Source organism: Betta splendens, chromosome 10 (assembly GCF_900634795.4).
Source record: "Betta splendens chromosome 10, fBetSpl5.4, whole genome shotgun sequence".
NCBI classification, from domain to species: Eukaryota; Metazoa; Chordata; class Actinopteri; order Anabantiformes; family Osphronemidae; genus Betta; species Betta splendens.
In genome coordinates, this window is record NC_040890.2 from 13,806,248 (window position 1) to 13,827,146 (window position 20,899).

The 20,899-nt window shown below is 47.3% G+C and overlaps 2 protein-coding genes and 1 long non-coding RNA gene across 7 annotated transcripts in view; 2 read left to right on the plus strand and 1 right to left on the minus strand.

Annotated features, from left to right (window-relative positions):
* Positions 1-526: 526 nt before the first annotated feature.
* LOC129604727 (uncharacterized) lies at positions 527-8,930 on the plus strand. The gene is made up of 2 exons (XR_008695893.1): positions 527-663; positions 1,341-8,930. It is a non-coding gene; the product is annotated as an uncharacterized LOC129604727 (long non-coding RNA).
* gdpd2 (glycerophosphodiester phosphodiesterase domain containing 2) overlaps positions 8,614-20,899 on the minus strand; it is a 77,066-nt gene continuing 64,780 nt past the window's right edge. The window contains exons 2-15 of one of the 4 annotated variants that reach the window (XM_029164460.3): positions 13,185-13,302; positions 12,519-12,622; positions 12,354-12,447; positions 12,121-12,180; positions 11,945-12,046; positions 11,773-11,863; positions 11,377-11,525; positions 11,217-11,299; positions 10,953-11,130; positions 10,669-10,875; positions 10,428-10,576; positions 9,785-9,932; positions 9,541-9,623; positions 8,614-9,059 (exon numbers count right to left, since the gene is read on the minus strand). In XM_029164460.3, coding sequence (XP_029020293.1) covers positions 8,963-9,059; positions 9,541-9,623; positions 9,785-9,932; positions 10,428-10,576; positions 10,669-10,875; positions 10,953-11,130; positions 11,217-11,299; positions 11,377-11,525; positions 11,773-11,863; positions 11,945-12,046; positions 12,121-12,180; positions 12,354-12,447; positions 12,519-12,622; positions 13,185-13,274 — 1,635 coding nt within the window. In that variant the 5' untranslated portion in view covers positions 13,275-13,302 and the 3' untranslated portion in view covers positions 8,614-8,962. Of the gene's footprint in view, positions 9,060-9,098; positions 9,461-9,540; positions 9,624-9,784; positions 9,933-10,427; positions 10,577-10,668; positions 10,876-10,952; positions 11,131-11,216; positions 11,300-11,376; positions 11,526-11,772; positions 11,864-11,944; positions 12,047-12,120; positions 12,181-12,353; positions 12,448-12,518; positions 12,623-13,184; positions 13,372-20,899 lie in introns of those variants that run through there. The other 3 variants (XM_029164461.3, XM_055512384.1, XM_029164463.3) reach the window with 3 other exon arrangements.
* On the plus strand, positions 13,593-20,764 carry pdzd11 (PDZ domain containing 11). Of its 2 annotated transcripts, none has more exons than XM_055512385.1 (6): positions 13,593-14,077; positions 18,221-18,328; positions 18,558-18,698; positions 18,824-18,922; positions 19,198-19,258; positions 20,049-20,764. In XM_055512385.1, exons 2-6 carry the CDS (start codon positions 18,236-18,238, stop codon positions 20,081-20,083), a joined length of 429 nt encoding a protein of 142 aa, XP_055368360.1. In that variant the 5' UTR covers positions 13,593-14,077; positions 18,221-18,235; the 3' UTR covers positions 20,084-20,764. The 2 variants fall into 2 exon arrangements, with proteins under 2 accessions (XP_055368360.1, XP_029020306.1); XM_029164473.2 differs by lacking the exon at positions 13,593-14,077 and adding an exon at positions 17,685-17,840.

Below are 20,899 nucleotides of genomic sequence, written 5' to 3' on the forward strand. Positions count from 1 at the left end.
AATAAATACAAACAAGCAAATTAAAAGAGGCGCTGGGGGGGGGTGAAAAAAAAGAACAGGATGAAACGACAGTGAAGCAAGAAGAGAGATAGACAGAGAGAGAAAGAGTCAGAGCAGTCTGTAGGGATGCAGGCGGGGGAGGAATGTGGTTTCCATGGCAACCCGAGGAAGGCTGAGCTCTGGGTGTCCGTTCCAGCTCTGCACTGCACCGGCCCTCGCCTCTCAGCCGCCTCTCTCTCTCTCCCTCTCTCTCTCCAGCCTCCCCCACTGTATCTCGCTCCCTTCCAGTGCCCCCCCTCCCCCCTGCTCCCCGCACCTCCCTCCTTCACATGATAGAGGGAGTCACACGCACATGCACACGCGGCCAGCTACGCATCATACGAGCCTAGCATCTCCCTCTCTTTCACCCCTTCCAGCCCCCTGATCCTCGCACCTCCACCCCCTCCACCCACTGCACTAGTTCTGGGCTCAGCTGAAAAGCCAATGCCTGCAGCCACTGTGCTGCCATGTGCCGTTGGCCGTGTTGCAACGGGGAAGGAATGTGAACACATGGGTCTCTAATGAAACCGGAAAACATGGCTAGATGCGTCTGCCACACGTCTCTGACATAAAATATAAGAGGCGCCGCTGTGATTGCTGCAGGTGGATCAGCGTTCAGACATGGTGGGTAATAGGCTCGTTCGCCTTCGTGCAAATAGCTGGATGAGGAGATTAATGCTGCGTACGCGCGTCTGCGAGCTAAATATAGGGTTAAAGCTGCAATACCAGCCAGTTAGCTTAGCACAGAGACGCAACTGTTTTAAAATCCACTTAGCAACATCTCCACAGCTCACTAATCAACATGCGAAATCTCGTTAGACTAATCTGCGGCCAACATGTGAGTGTGGGGGAAAACATTCGAGCGTCACAACAGTTCATATTATATTAGAGCCTGTAGGTCGATTCAGAAAACTAAGTGCAGTGCTAGGTTGATTTGTTTTTGCCTTATTGATCAGGAAACTAAAACTCAGGATTTTATTATATTAAATTAAATAAATGTTTTCCACTTCTTCAGTGTTTATTCTAAATTGAGCTACTTATTGTTGTAAAACATGACTCTTTCCACCTACACAATAAATAAATGTAATGTTTGTCTGTTTATTTCCTGGACTCTTTGGGTGTTTGTTATTTAGCTGTCATGTATCATTCCTGCCACAACGTTCTGGTGCTTGTCAACCTTTGCAAACAGCAGATCTTTCATGATGCAGGAGCTTCTCTGTGATGCCGCACTAAACTGTCATGGACACGTCTGAGCATCGGTATCGTTAGTATCAGCTGTTGTTTCCTGTGCTTTACTGCAGGAGAGCCACTGAGGAGGTGCTGTGTTCAAGAGGCCGGTATAAAACCACCCAGTGCCTTTTCTTCACCTACCTGTGGCACGTCCACGTGGGAGCGAGTCACCAGGCCGCACACCCGCTCCACTTTGTGAGGGCTCCTCCTGCTGGTCACTCGCACCCGGGACACTCCTTCCTCCTCCTGGTTCTGCAGGACACAGACGGATCAGGATCAGATCAGAGAGAAAACACCAGCGCCTTCTGGAAAAGCCCAGCTGCTACTTGTGAAGGGAACAGTCACATCTGATCTAAATGGAAAATTAAACTCCGGTGGTGTTTTATGGCAACAAAAAAAGCAACTGAAGTCAAAATAAATCACAACATGAGGACAAATACTCTCTCTCATAGAAGTTTATAAACAGAGTATGAAGAACCTCAAACATCTCCCCTTCGACTTCAGACCACACGGACCCTGAGCTGACAGCAGAGGGCGGCCTGTGGCGCTCAGCGTCGCTGGAGCCAAGTCTCAGAAAGTTTTCCTGCTCCTCCGAAAGGGGCCTGACGCTTTCTAGACAAGCTGTGCTTTCTCTCACAGCAGATCCTTCCAAATCAAACAAAAGCTGCTCCGGGGCCCGGGCCGAACAGACGACGCACTCCTCTAAAAACACACGCGGTCCCGAGCGCTGGTGCGGCTGCGCTGGAGAGGAGTCATCAGGTAAACCTGCATCGTTACACGCTCTTGGGTCATTTACTAGCATCAAGGCATTAATAATCAGCTCCTATATGAGATCAGCTGAACTGCTGGAACAGCTTCTTTGCTCCTGGCCACCCTCACCCGCTTCTCTGCACCAAATCGGGGAATTTGCAGACTCATTTATTTTAGCTCCCATCCTCCACTCAGGTGACAGCATGGCCAGAATACTGATGAGCACCACACTGGGTGTCCATTAGGCAGCCCGCTCTCTCAAACCTCCCACTCTGACTGCCGCATGCCTCCGTCGGCTCTGTGCTGTGTCCGGGGCCAGACGCACAACTGGGATGCGGAGGGAGACGCACGGGGAGGGATGAGCGGCCATGCTGTCCCGAATTAGACGCTAGACTGGGCGGATCAGGCGAACGTAGCGTGGTAGATTAGGGTTCAAGCCACAGCCACACTTCGTGGTTTAGCTCCTCTACTGACAGATTATGAACACATGTCAGTGTAATGAGCAGTCGTTTGCTCAGTTGTTGATTAAATCGGAGATTACCATAGAGGAGTTCCTCTATTCTGGAGATGAGATTTTTGGGTTTTAAACAGATTCTGCTAAAAGTAAAGGTAAACAACTGAAACAACAGCAGCAGCAGTCTGTGTGTGTGTGTCTGTGTGTGTGTGTGTGTGTGTGTGTGTGTGTGTGTGTGTGTGTAAGAGAGTGAGCGAGAGAGTAAAATGCTCTTAAAGTGCAGATAGAATTCATCTGCGATGTTGTTTCACTTCATTCACTGAACCACACAAAGTGGAGTTGGTTGCAGTTGCCCTGTTCAACTGACCGTGTATAATCCAGTTCAGCTTTAGCACAGACATGTCAAAAACATACTGCCATTACGTGATTGACTGGAGGGAGGGGATCAATCTTATAAAGGAATAATGTCAGATTAAGGGGAGTTTGGACTGAACTGTGTCACTTTATCACCTACAACTCTGTAAAAACACTTTAGACCGGGTTACGAAATAACACATTACAGTTCACTGCTGAGATGCTCCTCAGCAAACGTCCCAATAAGGTTTAATCCTTTAAATTCCGTCGGCGTCCTCTGTCGCATACTAAAAATACTCTCATCCGCCGTGTCACCGCAAACACTTGTTTTAATGAGCGCAGCCCACTGATGAGCAAACGCTAATCAGTGCTCTTTTGACTCCGTCTAATTTCCACTTCTCCCTCAACCTGCGCCTCGCTCCCCCCCGACTTCCCCCCCGACAATCACTCGCCAGGTCGGAATCGCAGCCGCCATGACTCAGACTCCCCGCGTGGGAGTGCGAGGCGCGCCGGTAGTGACGCCCGCTGACGCCAGCAGGCGGCGGCGTGGCGGCACGTGCGACGCCACATACAGTTGGAGCAAGTAGCATATTTTCGCCATAATCTATAACGTGAAGTGGTAAAAATACCTCCTCCGCGTCTTCCTTCACAACAGTTTGTTCTGCGTTCAGCTGCAAGGTCACCTCGTAACACTCTTGAATATCTGTGAGAAAAAAGACAAACAATAAGGACTTTCATTCTTCATGTGGCTCATTGTAAACATGAAGATGAGCTTTTTATACCGTCCTGCTGTACAAAAGCCCAGACACTGATGTCACTGTGTGAGATACAGTACGCTTCCTGTTCCTCTAAAGTTTCCCTGTGCGAGCGAGCGAGTGATCGATCAATCACGGCCACTTTGGGAGAAGTCTACACTCGGCGGTACAGTGGGTGAGAGTGTGGAGGTGGGAGTCGTCCGCGTACATGGAAGTTACATCTCCGCATTTGCAAGTGCTCCTCTCATCTCGCCGCGGACTCCATGACTCAGGTACTGACTGAGCAAATCATCACGTCCGTGTCTGCGAAAGCCCACATTAGCCTCTACTAATGTGGGCTAATAATGAAATCCAGCGTTTGTGCTGGTGCGACCGCGTCTGGGGGAACTTGAACAGGTGTGTGGAGTCATACAGGAGCGGGTCCAGTGGGTATTAACGGTTTCGGGGGCCTGATGACAAAGCTACTGACTCGCGGTGTCTCAAGTAGCTCGCCACAAACAGCGGTGAGGGAGGAATGTCCTGACAGTGCAGCGCTGCTCCTTCCCCTCTGGTTTCAGACCTCTCCTCCGCTCCGTCGCCACTCATCACCTCCTGACTCGCTACGCGCTCACGCCCGGTGGTCACCTATTGAGTGACAGCCGCCTGACGAGAACGCGCTGAGACAATTGTGCTGATGTCACACGCAGGCGCCGCTCTGCTGACATAAAGAGGTTGCCCGAGAGTTCATCAACTTCCCAAAGTCCAGTGTCAGGACATGACGGGGTGTTTCAGAACGTGCCTCTTTCCCGAAGTTCTGTAGCTGTGTGTGTGTGTGTGTGTGTGTGTGTGTGTGCGCGCGACAGAGACCGAGCGTCAGTATGTCCCAACAAGACACTGTGAGAACAAAAGTGTAAGAATGGAGCATGTGACTCATCGCTGTGTCTGAATGTGGAGGAGTGAAGCCATGTGTGGGCAGAGGAGTTTGCTGCCCAGCTGACTAAAGTGCAAGCTCACGTACACAGAACTCCTATAGGCGCGCGCGTGCGCACACACACACACACACACACACACACACACACACACACACACACACACACACACACACACACACACACACACACACACACACACACACACACACACACACACACACACACACACACACACACACCATCCTGTCACGCTGGCCTGGTCCCCAGTGCGTTTATCAGCGCCGGCCAGCTGCTGGAGCTGGAGACACCACTTATCGCAGCCCCGAGAGGGAATCTAAACCCTCAACTCGGCGAACCGGCGAGCTGAAAAGGAGGGTGACGACTCTCTGCGGGTGCGTCACCCTCCGTTTTGCATATCGGCGCCGGCGCCTCCGCCCCGAACCCGCTGCGTGCGCTGGGTCCTGCGGGCCTCGCTGCGCTCCCAGGCCGCATCACCTGGCTCGCGTCCGCGCAGCTCACTCTCCTAATTACACCCTTCGTCTATTCCTGGAGGAGCGAACGGGAGAATGAGCGAATAAGTCCTCAATCAGCATCTTGCAGCGTTTTCAGATTAGGATTCACAGTCACACAAAGTACAGAGAGGCGTTCTAACATCTGTGATTTACCAAAAAAAACCTCCTCTGAACTTGTCCAACCCTCACAGACCACAGAAATTCTTGGCCACGGAGCAAAACACACAAAACAAGGCAGACGGCTCTTTACTCCCAGATCTCCTTTTGATGTTGGGACTATTCTGGGATGGCCTGGTCAGCTCTCAGCCTTTTGTGTGTTACAGGGAGTTTCCTGCACCTGAATGCAACACAAGTGACTCCAGCCTCCTCTATTTGTCATGTACCTATTCAACCGGACCAAAGTCGTCACGGTGTCGGTCGCCCGGGTGAATCACACACACAAACAACGTGCCTGTGTGTCTTTATATGGTGATGAGCAAGCCACAACTCACCAGAAAAACGCAAAACACGCAAAACTAGGTCACGCTTTTACGGCAGGGCCAACAACTCGGCCCGTGTCCCTGGCGCCCGGTATTCAGGGCCCGCTGTGATATGCTGGAACAAAAGGCTGCACGCACGGTTGAGGCCACTTTTGTTCACGACTGTGCAACCGTGCAGGCATCACACAAGTGGCCTGTGGCGAACTTTCCCACGATGCCTCCAAGGTGGGAATCTCTGCAGTGGGATGTTGGCAGAGTCCAAACTAATTTGAGGATTAGGTTGTTTTTTTTGTTTTTTTTAGAAAGTCCAAACAGAACCGGGTCACGTGGTCCCAGGCATGCGGGCCAAACGGGAGAGGAGAAGCGCGTGAGTAATGTTATTCCTGTGAAGCGGTTCGATGAGAACCACATGTTGCTCTGCACCTACTGTACGACTCGCAGACCACAGGCCTCCTCTCCCTCTGCCTCGTCCAGCACTTTGCTTTGCTGTCGGCCCTCGTTGAACATTCCTTGTGAGGAATGTGCGGAATCCTGATTTGGGGAAACTAATCCTCTGAGTGCGTGTCCCTCACTGGAAAAGTAACAACATGGCCTCTGTTATCATGATGCCAAATGTTATGTGATGTTATTTGTAAAACCCATTTAAATGCAGAAACTCCTGTCTGTATTGTAGCGAGGCTGAAGATGCTAACTAATATTTATAATATTAACCCAACCTTACTGGATATGAGACAATGCTCATCAGTCTGAGATCACTGTTACCTACTGCCCTCAGCTCTTCCATCTGAACTTGAATAGTTTTTAGACTGATCAGTCTCGTTTTGCTTCTGTCCCGACTATTGTGTGTTACAGGAATCCAACACAAGGTTAAAATAAAATGGCTCATGGTGAAAACACTGATGAAATTGGTTCCTTGTATTCAAATGCTTGGATCAGAGTGTACGTTCTGAACTCAAGGGAAAGAACTAATCCCACCACATCTGCACCAGAAGCTGCACTTCACGACGAACCCACTGTCATTTGAACGCCGCTTACCCGTCTGAAGCATATGTCAGCGGTAGAAGCAGCCACACTGAAACTCTCTGACCGCCGCTGGGGGGGAGCCCTTCCCCCTCGCATCCCCAGCGGCGACGCAGCAGTGGGTCAGCAAGCATCATTATGACACGGCGGTGGTAATTAGCAGGACCACTCAAGCATTCGTTAACCGGAGTAATGTGCTGTGTGCGCTTTGGAGGGAAACTGGGCTCAAGGTTCACACGTTGGTCATGAAGGTGTAGCCGACTACAAGTAGGAAACTGCAAATAGCTCCGGTGACCTTCTGCTGCTTTTACTGTAACGATGAGTCGCCGGTTTCACTCGATAAGCGATGACCTGTTCAATTTCCGTGACATCGTTGGGCCAAGGAGGAGTCAGTGGGAGAGTTGTTATTTCATGGTTTGTCTGAGCGCAGAGAAACTCCTATGGACCGACTGTGTCGGGTGCGACTTTACAGGCGGAATACGTTAACAGGGGGGGGGGGGGACGTCACACAGCCGAGCTTTGTGAGCAAACTCAAAGGCCTCTTTCATAAGACGTAATTGGGAAACAAATAAACTCAATTAGCCTCGGACACAAACCGGACTGCGTCTCCATCCTGTGTCTGCCTGCAGCTGAGGCTGCAACACGAGAGAACACCAGCCTTATATAACGCGACTACAGGAGGTTAGTGAGGAAGTTCACGGCTGAGTTCAGGCTACATGACAGACACGCTTTGTGTCTTCCTCACCCAGAAGGGCCTGGAACAGCTGGCTGCCCAGGATGGAGGACACTTTGCCCACGCTGGTCTTCAGGGGCTGCTCCTCCGGACCCGTCAGGTTGGCCTGGTACTGACTGAGCAGCCTCACCGCCCGCTCTGTGTCTGCGAGACAGAAGGGAGGCAAACATCAAGAGGGTGCAAAAGCTACTTACGGGTGCAGATAATAGGCAGCGTCCCGTTAAACGAGTATTTGTCCTGCAGCTCTGCAAACAGAGAGCTGTTTGTTAATCTCTCCTGCAGAAGCGCGTTAAAGGCATTTTCCGCTGCGCTGGCTGTTGAACCCGGTGGGTGGCGAGGAACACGGCGGAGAGAGATGATGCACGCCGCGGAGGTAAACCTACTGCTTTCACCGTTTCCTCCCTGATCCTGAACATTTGCGGCGAGAAAAACCTCAACACAGTCAACGGCGGCCCCGGAAGTTGCACAATTTCCAGTTACAGTACTTTTACCTTTTTCATTCCCTGTGGACAGAAACACCCGCGTTTCTCCGGGGATTTAAAGTCGTTGTATTGAATCAGTTAAAAACATGAAGTGCATAAAGTTTAAAGAACAACGCGACGGTATAAACGCAAAGACTTTCACCGACGGGAGATGAAGACGTCACGTGTAACGGTACTCACCGTATTTATGCACCATCGCGTTAGCAACTTCAAAAGTCATGTAAACAGTTTGGGGGGTTTTAGAAAACACAAATATTACGGTAATAATCCCGGATAAATAAAAAAGCTGTGGCTCCCTTCTCACTAACAAGTGAATGTTTGGTTTTAAAAGCCGTCGCTGGACCCTCCCCGTCCGTCGGAGCGTGATCCACGCCCACAGACAGTGAAGATGTGACCGGAGGAAACTGTTCGGTTCAGGTCAACTTTCCAGAAGTTTGGAGCGAAACGGTCCCGGGTCGTCTTCCTCGTCTTAGCGCACGGCGGGTTTAAATGGCGCCTCATTTGACCACGCGGGAACAAATGAATATGTTTATAAACGTATCTTCATGACTGCATCATCAGTAGTCATCAGTCTATTAAGGAAGCTGTTTATAACACGCGGTCTAGCTTCTATCCGATGAGGCGCCTGCAACATTTGATTAGCAACGAGCGCCATCTTGTGTTGTAACGGCGCTACTACAGGCAGCGACCGGAACCGGAAACTGCGCTCTGACTCATCTGAACCTGGCACGCGCCTTAAGTGAAAAGACGTAACCTTCATGTTATACAAAACTAAAGATTATGAAAACTAAACGTTTGCTATGTGTCTAAAACTCCTGTATTTAATGAGTGAAGTTTTCACACAGAAATCTGACTTTTCTTTTAGTGTTTAAAAATAGTTTTACTGTTTCTGGCTCAGGTTACAGATCTGTATTTTTATATTTTGCAGTGAATAAAAAAACAAACAAATACACACAGTGACAGAACCTGACAAGAGGAAATTCAGTGCCATATTATAGAAATACATTTATACATTTTGCAGTTTTCAGTATGAACTAACGTATGAAGTACACATGAAAAGACAAACCCAGAAAACCCTGACCCTACAAAAACAAAAAGCTGCCGTCCACTAGCACAGTTGACCTTTGACTCCCATTTCATTTACTTAAACAATATTCGTGGCCTCCGAACACATCACATGTTAATTCTCCTCCTGACTCAGGTCCAAACAGTTACAGCGTTGAGGTCACAGCTTGGGTCTTTTTTAGGAAACGTGGCGAGTCATCACAGTACAGAGAAGGAACGAAGCTGCATCTCCATCTTGTTGGTGGCTGTAGCCCTTCTGTCTCTCCCTTTTCTTGCTTAGAGGAGAAAAACAGGACTAATTTTAGTGAAATAAAGTTAATATTGTTAAGAAGATGAAGCTGTCAATAAACACAACACTTGGGTTGGCAGGATGTAAAACAAAAGTACATTTTTCAAATATATTAAAGTAGCTTTATGTTATGTTAGCTTTATGTAACATGTTAATCTGTCAATACAAATAATGAAAACATTGTCCTGTTCCAGATAACTTAATATCAGCTATGGTTTTATGCGTTACAGGGTTTCAGGCTGCAGATATGAGGCAGAGGCGCTGGTGCATTTCATTATTTTCATTGATCCATTGTGAAACTAATAAGCGGTTATTGGTTGCAGCTCCCGCTCCAGCACATTAAACCTGGGCTTACTTGCTCTTCTGTGGCAACGACAGTGAGCGTTCCTGGCAGAAACGGTGACAGTGAGTTGGGTTTAGCGGCGTTTTAGGAAACAGACACGGATGCGAACGCCAGCTCCGCTTACCGCTGAATGTAGCAGAGTATGGCCATTATCACCACAGACACAGCATCCACTGAAATCCATATGAGTCGGTATTCGCGAGGTTCCTGAAACACACCAACACGCCCACACGCATGGCACGGTCAAGGTGTGGCACATATTTTGAGAAGCACTTGTACAAACTTGCCAGCCTTTAGTTTTCAGGTTCATGCGATAAGATTTAATGCCATGTGTGATGCCAGTAAAGGGTCCGGGTGGTTGCTTTTACCATGGTCCAGTGAGGCCGCTCCATGTCTTTCAGGAGGTGGCACGCGTTGGTGGTCACGGAGCTGGCGCCGGCGCACCACAGCAGGGAGAACAGCCAGGGCTCGTTAACGGTCCACAGGTTGACGGTGACGTTGCTGCGCCGAAGTTCCCTGTCAGACACAAACACGGAGTCTGAGACCTCAAGAAGATTCTGATTAGAACACAGGACCTGGTGAAAGCAGGGTGAACGGTTGCTGTGCTGGACTGAGGCGTACCTAATAAAGTGGTCAGTGGGTGTATACGTAGCATGAAGCTAAGTACCATACACCTATGAACCATGAAGCTATGAAGCTGTGAACCATACACCGTTTCACCAATAACATGTGATCGAGGTTGAATATGAACTATTCTAGGAATAAAAACCCACATCCACCCACAAAACATGTTGCTTCGCTGCTTTTCATACACACACTTTGGTATAATTGCTCTATTTATCCGAGTTGCACCTCTCCAGAGCTCCATGCTGAATCTCGTTCCCTGGGGGCCAGTCCCAAGCCTTTGTTTCGGCGCCAGCGCTAAGTCGTAGCATGCTAAACATGGCTGTTTAATTAACAGTGCTGTGTTTGTGTCCCATCTCCAGGTCTATTGTATTACCTGTGTATTACCTGATTTTTTGTGTACTCAGATTGCTGTATCTCATATTCAGGTGCTTTCCCCCGTTGTCCAGCATTTCTTGCTCGCTGGCGTAGTATTGAATGAAGCTCGGAGCCGTGGCGCTGACGTACCGTCTTTGTGCAGAAGGAAGCCACAGAATCTATGCAGACAAAGTAAAGGCCACACCTTAATGAAACATGGAACACTGTGAAACGCATCCGTCACCCTCACAGGCTTTAGCGTCGGACAGACCAGGCTTGGCTCGATGCCGGATCGCAGGATGGTGTCGACGACGTCTATCGTGTCGTTGTGCTGGTTGGGGCTGTACAGGTCGAAGATCACGGAGACGTTGTGCCGCTGCGCCAGCCTCAGGAGCTGCATTAGGGAGGGGACGCTCTGGTTCCTGGCTGCCTCCTGCTCCCGCCGCGAAAGCTGGGACGCCGTGCGGAAGGGGTCCGTCTGGAAGAGTCCGGTAGGCAGTCAGCGACTAGCTAGCCGCGCGCTAACCCAGGAACGGCTAGCAGCAGAGCCCTCACCTTCAGGAACCATTCCCCCGCGTTCAGCCTCTGGAGCTCCTTCCAGGTGAGGCTGGCGCTGTCCCTGAAGCTTTGGTTGGGGAACACCTCCCTGACGTTGGTTGTCCTCAGCAAGAACTCGCCCTTCTTGCTTCCGTCTCCGTTGTAGTCGTGCATCAGGAAGGGCTCTCGGTCTTTACTGGATTGGAGACGCAGCAGGGTTAGCGTCTGTGCTGGTTGACTCACCCGCCGGGGTCCTTCCCCCTTGAAGCCGCTCTCGCCTACCTGACCTGGACGTCGGTCTCGAACGCCGCCACGCCGCAGCCGAGGCTCCTGTTGAACGACATCATGGTGTTCTCTGGCGCCAGCTGCTCAGACAGGACAGACGGGTGAGACACACAGGGGCGACACGCGGTGCCCCCGCAGGACCGGACCCTCTGCTCACCATGGGGGCGCCTCTGTGGCCCAAGAGCTTCGGTTTATCCAGTAAGTCGGACTTCGCCATCAGACAGGGAGACCGGATGAAGCAGGGCCACATGAAGATGGCGGCAGACACGCCTCCAAAGACCACGGCAATGAGGAGCTTTGATCTGGCTGTGGTCAAACACAAACACCAGGAACATTGTCTTTAGCGGCGCACTTTACATCAGCACCCGTATGGACACCCCCAGGACGGTTCAGGGGGTTCAGGGAGTCTTTGTACTGTGGGAAAGGCCCTTCCGGTCCGGAACATCCTGTTTGTGCGACCTTTTCTCAAAGTTTGGAGCTCTTTCATGTGGCGCGTTCCCATTTTCCTCTGGCTACTGATAAATCGGCTCCATCCCGTCCTGTCTTATCTTACCTTTCTGGGTTCTGTGGAAGCTTTGGAACACCAACCAGCTCAGCAGCGTCAGCGCCCCGACGGCACCGAACTGCAGAAACGGACCCGTGGCCTGTTCAGAAGCCAAGACACACGTCGACTTAGATCAGCGCGACAGAGGCGGTCCTGGGTCCTCGGACAGTTCCGAACATACCTGCAGAGAAAGGGGAACGACTGGCAGCTCTCTCTCTCCCCATTTGAGGCTGATGCCCGTGACGCCACACGTGATTAATATCAGACCGCAGAATAGGAAGATCTGTGGAGAGAGGTCAGCAAAATGACCATGCAGGTCTCTGGCTCATTTAGGTAAAGGCTAACAGCTGATGGTACCATGTGGATCCAGTGTAGGTCCAGTGGTGCCTTCAAGGCAGCTTGGATCAGTGCAAAGACCTGCAACGGTATAACAGTCGGTTACAGAACCTCTGTGTGTGTGTGTGTGTGTGTGTGTGTGTGTGTGTGTGTGTGTGTGTGTGTGTGTGTGTGTGTGTGTGTGTGTGTGTGTGTGTGTGTGTGAGTGTGTTTGAACCCGTCACGACATCAGCCGTGGGTTCAATGATCCTCACCAGCAGCAGGACGCAGTAGCAGCTGATGACGGCGTACACGATGACCAGCACCATGAACCAGTTCACCCAGTGCCCCATTAACCTGAAGGCCTTCCTGGTGGCAGAAGCAGCACGCGGTTAGAAACGGCAGCGGGCCGCGGACGGCGTGGCGTGGCGTTCACGTACCAGTTCAGTTCCTCCCTGTCGTTGAACGCGACCAGAAAGAAGTACATCCAGCACAGGGACAGCAGCGAGGCGAGGGAGACGAGGAAGAGCCAGCAGCATCCGCACTGGAGGGGGGGACACACACGCAGGTGGAGCATCAGGTACGGTGGGCTGATGGCCCACACAGATTATGATGATAAAGATGTGTGTGTGTGCGTGCGGCGACACGGACGATGGAGCGACGCCAGCATTTTCTACATAGTTGATTTGGTGCCCGTCACTGCTTTGACAGCTTTACACAAACAGCCCGTTCATGCTTTCACCCATCACTAGCGTTCCTACAACAAACCCCCCTCCACCCCTAGCCCCCCCCCCAGCGCGCTGGTTTCGTGCTACATTACAACTCGCCACCATCGGCCTCATTCTAACCGTGTGCACAGCTGCTGAGGCCTGTACGGACCTGTGGGCTCTGCAGTAGGTATTTGTCACATTATTCACTTAATTCTTCCTCTGCAGAGTGTTCCATGCCTTTAATTTGAAAGATGTTGTCTATGTGCATTGTATTTGTGCATGTGGAGCTAAACCCACACCTTGCATTTGTAAACGGGTCTGGTGGAATGTCAATCCCTGATTACAACTGCTGCACTGTTCTAAGGTATTAATACTGACAATCCGAGAAATGCTCACTTTTGCTTCTTGGTTGTTGTCGCGGTTCCTCCACCTGCAGCTGTAGCAGCCTCGGCTGCACGCCGTACAGCACCTGCCGAGCGCAGACATCCCGTCAGCGGCGCAGGACGCACGGAGCACGGACGGCTTCTCTTTCAGGAAGGGTCCGACCTCATTCAGCCGCGCAGACCTGCAGAGCGTGGGAGGGAAGGAGGCGACGCGCACAGAGAGCAAATGAGCGAATGGGGGCAACGGTGTGTTTTGGTACTAGCGCTGCCCCGGCTTCGCCCCCCTCAATAGCGCCTGTGTGCGGGGGGAGGGGGGGGGCAGCGCGCACAATGGCCCGCACCGTGGGGCATTGAGAGAGCGGCCTGAGAGCGGAGTCACACGCTCCGAGCCCCCGCAGCACAAACGGTGACAGGCACATCCACGCACGAGGGGGGGGGGGTTAAAAACAACAGTTTACACAGAGCGACTGCATCTCGTCCCGGTTTCGATTAGTTAGAAGTTTTCACAAACGGTTTACAAAACGTGTCGGGACACGGATTACGGTTTCGTCCCAGTCGGAGGTGACATGAGTGGGAAAGTACTGATCGTGGGACATGTTGAGCAATAAAAGATGTCATTGCTTAATGAAACGACTCCTTGTTGAACCTGATTTGTTTTGGCGAGTTGACAGCAATTGTTTCCCCTGGATCGTTCTCAAACGGCAAGTTTACATTTGAGGTCTGATTAATCACAGCCGTTACTGGTTGCTTCTATACAATGAAATGACACAACTCCCACTATGGAACAGACACCTTTTAACAAATATACCAAAATAAAAGCCTGCATGCACAGAAACTGAAGACCCTTCTGGACTGAATGGTGCCCTAATGAGTTGAGTGGTGGTTGGCCTGTTCACAGCGGAAAAGGTAAGTGTCAAACATCTGTCACAATGAAAGCACAATGAAACACTTGTTTAGCTGTTGTCTGACAACTTTCCAACTCTGTGACTTAATTCCTGGTTTAGTACCAGATCTGAGCCCTGACGGCACTTGATAATACAGTAAAGCCACAACACACGATGGCTACAAAAGACACACCTTTCTAATTTGTACACAACTGTAATTAGGAAAAAATGAGCTATTGTAATGAAAGCTGATGAAAGATGCAAAGACTGATCAGATATGATTGATGATTTATGCTCGTGCAGGAATTAATGAATGAAACAAACCAAACAGCAACATTTCTGACTCCCACACAAATGCATAAACTTCCTTCAACACTAGATTCTTATCCTTCTTCCTTATTTCCTGCTGAGACTTTCTACACTTTTTCTGATTAACGATGTCATCACATATCACATTTTAGGGAATATTCCGTATTGGTGTTTTGTTTTTTATTGTATAAGTGTGGAATAAAACTAAGACGCAGAAAGAAAAAAGAGGAAAGCGGAGAAAATGCTATTTGCAGTTAATTGGCGTTTTTTATGACGTTTATGTCAGTTAACGTCTACAGCAACTTGGACCTGTTCGCTTAGAACCAACGCGCGCAGAAACGATCACGTCCAAAGGGATTTATTTATTAATAGTTGAATCGTCTGCATCTGGAGAACAGAAGTCATTTACTCTTCAGCAGCGTCAAGGACGAAGCGCGCGACCGTAGAGAGCGATCGCGTCTCTATAAAAATAGCGAAAGAAGTATATTCACTAACTACTACAACGTAACGTACGGTGTAGATATTTCAATGAAGCCCCTTAATTCACCTGTTCATTTAACCCCACTAAAGTGAAAGCGACTCACCTTGTGTGACGCGCAGGATCACTGCCTTCCTCCCGCGGTCTCGTCGATCACATTGTGGGGAGCCCACCCCTCCGCCCCCTCCCTCCACCTCCATCGCATCCTTTCCACGCTCTTTGAATCCGTGGTCCGACTGTGAACTGCGCGCGACGCGCAACGAAAGCGACTTGACGCAGATATAGTCGCTCAGGTGCGAGAGAAAGTAAAACTCTCTGACAGTGAATCTGGAACACGTGGTCTGAGACGGAGAATTCAATGTTATCTGAACCGGGGCTAAATAAACAGTTTTCCAGTTTTGTTCTTGCCCAAATTCCACCACCGCCCCCTCTAATACAACCACACTGGGTCTCTAACGCGTCCAGACGGTAAATAAATTAACAATTCTGAAAAAACTATTTTTCCTGCTCATTTTTTATCTTTAATCTAGATACAACACAACACAATGTTTAAACACAAAAATGTGTTTAATATTGATTTTAAAAATAAATGTTCATGCAAAGAAGTTAGACCACGATAAAATATATTTGACCATTGAGTGTAATCTCAGATTTCATGCATGCTTTTTAATCTTTTCTTCCACAACTGTTGAACAGGGTGCAGAAAGTAAGGCTGAGTTTAACCCACATTATAACACAAGGTGGGGCCCAAGTCTCCTCCTGAAGCAAAACATCTAATCTTTAAAATGTCAGCTTCCAAACCTGTGTTAATGAAACTTAGTAATAAGAGACTTAATTTAGCAAAAGATTTCCCTGAAAGCGAGACACGCCAGGCACTGAGAGCTGAGTTTATTTCCTTTAGCCTTCTGAGACTTGCAAAGACTTGCTGCATAAATCCCCAACATAGTATCTTTGACAGATCTTTAACTGACATCACTGTCACAATGTTCCCTCGAAGGAAAATAAATGCGGAAATACACCAGAACAAGCTGAAAACATATTTTCATAGCGTAAATCAAACAAGATAAAATCAGAGGTGAACATTTGGCAACAAGACACCCGCTTCGGATGTTATCAGCCATTACGAATGGGCTGACTATAACTATAACTGATCTGCTTTGGTTAATATCTGATTTTGCAAAGTAATGTTTATATGTCTATTTGTTATTTATTTATTTGTCTATTCAATTTGTGCTATTTTATCATCTTTAATCTTTTTATTCTGGACAAAATACAGCCAACAAACGTTTTAACAGAGGCTCTGTGTCATCTGTGAGACTAATAGGCACTTCCAGTAGGAGATGACAGGCGGCAGCAGCGAGGCAGCGAGATTATAAAGAAATCCTTTCAAGTTCAGCTAAATTCAAATCAGAGCACTAGCGGGAGATAGTTCAGGGAGAAATGCTGAATGGTACCAATGAGCTTTGGTAAATACAGTGTACGAAAGTTCCCAGACATCTATTTTGTGACGTAATGTGTGTTTTGCCACTGTTATTTAACGAGGCTGAAAAACGTCAAATTGGAGCCGTGACAAAAGAAAAAAGCGTTAGTATGAGGTAGTGTTTGGGCTCCTAGTCAGGAACTATTACACGCTGGAGATCAACAAGCTGGAGGGATTTCATGTTATAACAAATCAAAGAGGAGCTAATAAAACGTCTTGTCAGATGAAAAGAGCTCAGACTGCTTAATGATGGTGATGATCTGATTAAAGGTGCTGGAGCAGGGTGGTGTCCAGAAAGGACGACGCACCCACCCAGGATTCAACGTGCTCCTTGAAGGTGCAACACTTACGTTTGGAAGCACTAAAGCAGCATTTTATTTTTCAAAGCGTGGGACCCTCAGGTGGGTGTTGAAGAACAGTTGCACATGGAAAATAGGGGCCGAGTGGCCACGATGGGATAAAAGCTCCAGTTGATAAAGAGATGGTGGCGGCAGTGTTTGGGTTAAAGAATGCATGACTTGTTGTGTGGGTTGCACTTCACACAAGTCAAAAAGGAAGTTCAGAGAACTGTTCATGTTAAAAAAATACCCGCAACAACAATAATGGAAGCCGCACAACTTCAAGTCGAGGCAGGAAAGTTTAGTTGTCAAACATGTGCACGCACGCACGCACGCACGCACGCACGCACGCACGCACGCACGCACGCACGCACACACACACACACACACACACACACACACACACACCATTCTGGTTGGATGAGAAGCAGTAATAAACCTGGAAGTCTGCATATGTAAATAAGGAGTCAGTAGCAGGTACAGTGATAGATAATACATGAATGCAGTGGGTTTGTACCTGATATTTAACAAATGGTCAGTACACCACATCAATTTAAGGGTGGGAAACATGTTATCGCTTTGTTATCCCATGTACGTCAGCAGTAGCACACAGTGTTCTGGATTAAAGTTTGTATAGAAATAAAATGTGTCTAATGTGGCTCTGGTGCAGCTCCGTCACAATAGAGTGTTTGACCTTTAATTCACCCAAATCCAGTGGGTAATGACAATGGGTAAGATCGGAACAGATGCGTGAACACACTGAAATACAGTCATTTCACCTAATTAACTTTTCATTAGGTATTGGAGGAATTATAGATATTAATCACATTGTGTCATGCAGAAATACAAAAAGACGACACAAAGCTATCATACAATTTGAGAAAATACCTTAGAAGCAATGCTAAAATGAGAGAACACATACTGTAAAGAAGAGATCACCGGGCAAATAAACAAGCTGTATCACTGCTTTGCAAAAGTCAAAACCATAATCACAGACTTTAAAAACACACCCTACAGTTTACTTGCAGCGGACGCTCACTGTGGGGTGGTGATACCACTCCGCGCCACTAGGGGGCGGCGGCGTCCACGCGACGCTTCGCAAACCTCAATAAGAAGAAGCGCTTGTTGGTGGTTGTGGCAGCGAAGCCTGTGGGGAGAGTTTTCAATAAGTCGTCTTATGGTAGTTACTCTGCTTATATGCCAGTCGTAATTATTAGTCGTTGATAAAGTTTATATAATGATTATGGCGCCATCTACGTTTACGTGAAACGTCAGTTAGATTTAACAGAGACACTGGAGCTTCTTCACGTTAGCTTGTAAGCTAACTGCAGTGGAGCTCAGCTCGTTTGTGACTATTAGTTTTCTCTTTATGTTAAGCACAACTTATTTTCGTCTGGTCTAAATGTTCACACGTGTCATGACCTGTATTAACGTAATGTCACTATGTTTAGTCTCTGAATTTTGTCGTAGTGAAACTAGAAAATGCGACGGCTAGTGTGTCTCTCCAATAAACATCTTGTGATCCTGTGTTTTTTTAATTTGAGCGGATTTCTCTTTTAGGTGTTTTCAAGAGCAATGGACCAGAAAATTCCTTACGACGACTACCAGCTCCCCGTGGTTTTCCTGCCTTCCTATGAGAACCCTCCGGCTTGGATACCTGCACAAGAGGCGAGCTGCACATCTGCAGATCCACCACTCTGCTTTTAATTTAAAACTGTCTCAAATGGCACTTCTCCGCTGAATCAGCTGGTTGGATGTGTTGTTGTACAGTTATGTTCCAGGCGTTATGTTCTAATCATTACATAAACCATTAATATCCCTGTTTTGTTTAGGCTGATAAGCTGTTTTTGTTTTGATTCTGGTAAAACTTTGTCAACTTTTCCTTCATTTATTTTAGCGTGTTCATCATCCAGACTACAACAATGAGCTCACCCACTTCCTACCACGCACTATTGTATTGAAAAAACCACCGGGAGCACAGCTGGGCTTCAACATCCGCGGGGGCAAAGCATCACAGCTGGGTATCTTTATATCAAAGGTATGTGAAGCCTTGATGCTCCATATGACACATATTAACATTCATTGTTGTTGGGCTGTTGACTCATTGTTTTTCCCTCACATGTCCACTTTGTAATTACTAATGATCATGTGATGTGTTGACAGGTGGTCCCAGACTCAGATGCTCACAGAGCAGGTCTACAAGAGGGAGACCAGGTTCTTTCTGTAAATGAGGTGGATTTTCAAGATATAGAGCACTCAAGAGTAAGTCAGAACAGTACTGTAGATATGAGATTCCTAGTGTGCATACTGCAATGAATTCATATTTGTGGATCTCTGATAGAATATTGTTGGTCTCATGGTTGAATGAAGATGTTTTGTCTTCTTTTAGCCTTGAACTACACAAACGTAGACAGTTCCATATTAAAATGAAATGTATATTTAGAAACAAAGAATCAAAGCTATGGATGAATATAGACACATGTTTGTCTTTTTTGGCTGCAGTAGTCTTTTATTTGTCATTACCTTCTTATTCATAGGCTGTGGAGATTCTGAAGACTGCACGAGAGATCGTGATGAGGGTTCGCTTTTTTCCTTACAGTAAGTCTTTTTCTACAAAAATATATGAACTTAATGATGCAAAAGATCAATTAACCTTTTTCAAGAACTGAAAACATAAAATGCCTGTATACGTAATAATCAACGTAATATTTTATTTTATATTTTACAGTTGTATTGAAATAGGGAATACATAGGAGAAAAGGAAACATGCAAATGTTCACCTAAAAGGAGGGTCTTGTACTTATTTCACTTAGTTTACAAAGATGGAATACAGTAGTTTTTATCTTTAGATGTAAACCTTTTGTGTGTGTGTGTGTGTGTGTGTGTGTGTGTGTGTGCGTGTGTGCGCGCGTGTGTGTGCGCGCGTGTGTGTGCGCGCGTGTGTGTGCGCGCGTGTGTGCGTGTTTAAAGGGATCATATCTGAAATACAGGCTTGATTATTTTGCCTCACAAATATTATTAATGGAAGCAAACCATAGGAAAACAAGGTTTATCTTTTGCCCAGGCATATCAGACATATATGTTATTCTACTTCTGGATAATACTGCAGCGTGTGTGATGTGATTTGTTAAAGACAGCATTTTGAAGTTACTGTGTGAAGAAAACATCCCCCCTGCACCATTTGCTGCGGGCAGTCTTTAAAATGCTTTAAGCATGTTAGGACCCAACCGCCAACTTGTTATCTTACCTATATAGTGTATCTCTAGTATGTTATCTGCTTGATCTCTCTGCATGTGTTTGGAGTCACTCACTGTTACTCATACTGGTAAGGCGTTATATAATGACATCCATTTTAGTATTTGTCGTGTCCTCTGTAATCTTATATCAGACTACCAAAGGCAAAAGGAGAGGACTGTACACTAGATGGCGGCATTGAGAGAGAAACGTCACTGAGCGTCATTGCCCTCCTCCTCCAGACTCTGGTCTCCATTCTGTCCCAGCCTCAGGATTACTGATGTGTGACTGTGTCATCCCTATACTCTGCCACCATGATTGCGAAGCATGCACTTATCTACTGTGATTTGTGATTTCTACTTCACCAGGATGTATTCACAGGAAGCCACATTTAAGATCTATTCTAATTTGGTAATTTATAAGTAACTTTAGTAGACATAAATAAATGATCCTAAATCATATAAATAATACATATTCCCAGTCAAACAAAATGCCCAAGGTTTAGTGTAATTTAATCTACTTTCTCCTCAGACTAAAATTGATGTTCCTACTGTATTTGTAAATATATATATATATATATCCGTAGTTTTAGGCTGACATCATGAAAGCCAGTTGTCGTAGACAGTAACATCCAGTTCTGGTTTAAAATTTAAATAGTTCTAATGTATATTTGATGGTAGGAGCACACTGGAGCCTTCATCTCACACTAACCATAAAACAGACTCCAGATATTTATAGAAAATGGGTGAATATGTATTATCAACAATACAAATGTATTGATACATTTGTGGATTTGTTTGTTATTGCCTGATTTTCATTTTAAGTTTTATTACTTTCTACACAAATACATTAATAAATAACTAACATACATTTTGTAAAGTGATTAAATATTGTGTATTTCTTAATTTCTTATTAAATAACATGACTCGGGCTAACTAGAAGACAGGAAAGTTGAAGCCACAATAGCGTTTGTCTTTCTGTGTCCTTCAAGTACTTTGTGTGAAC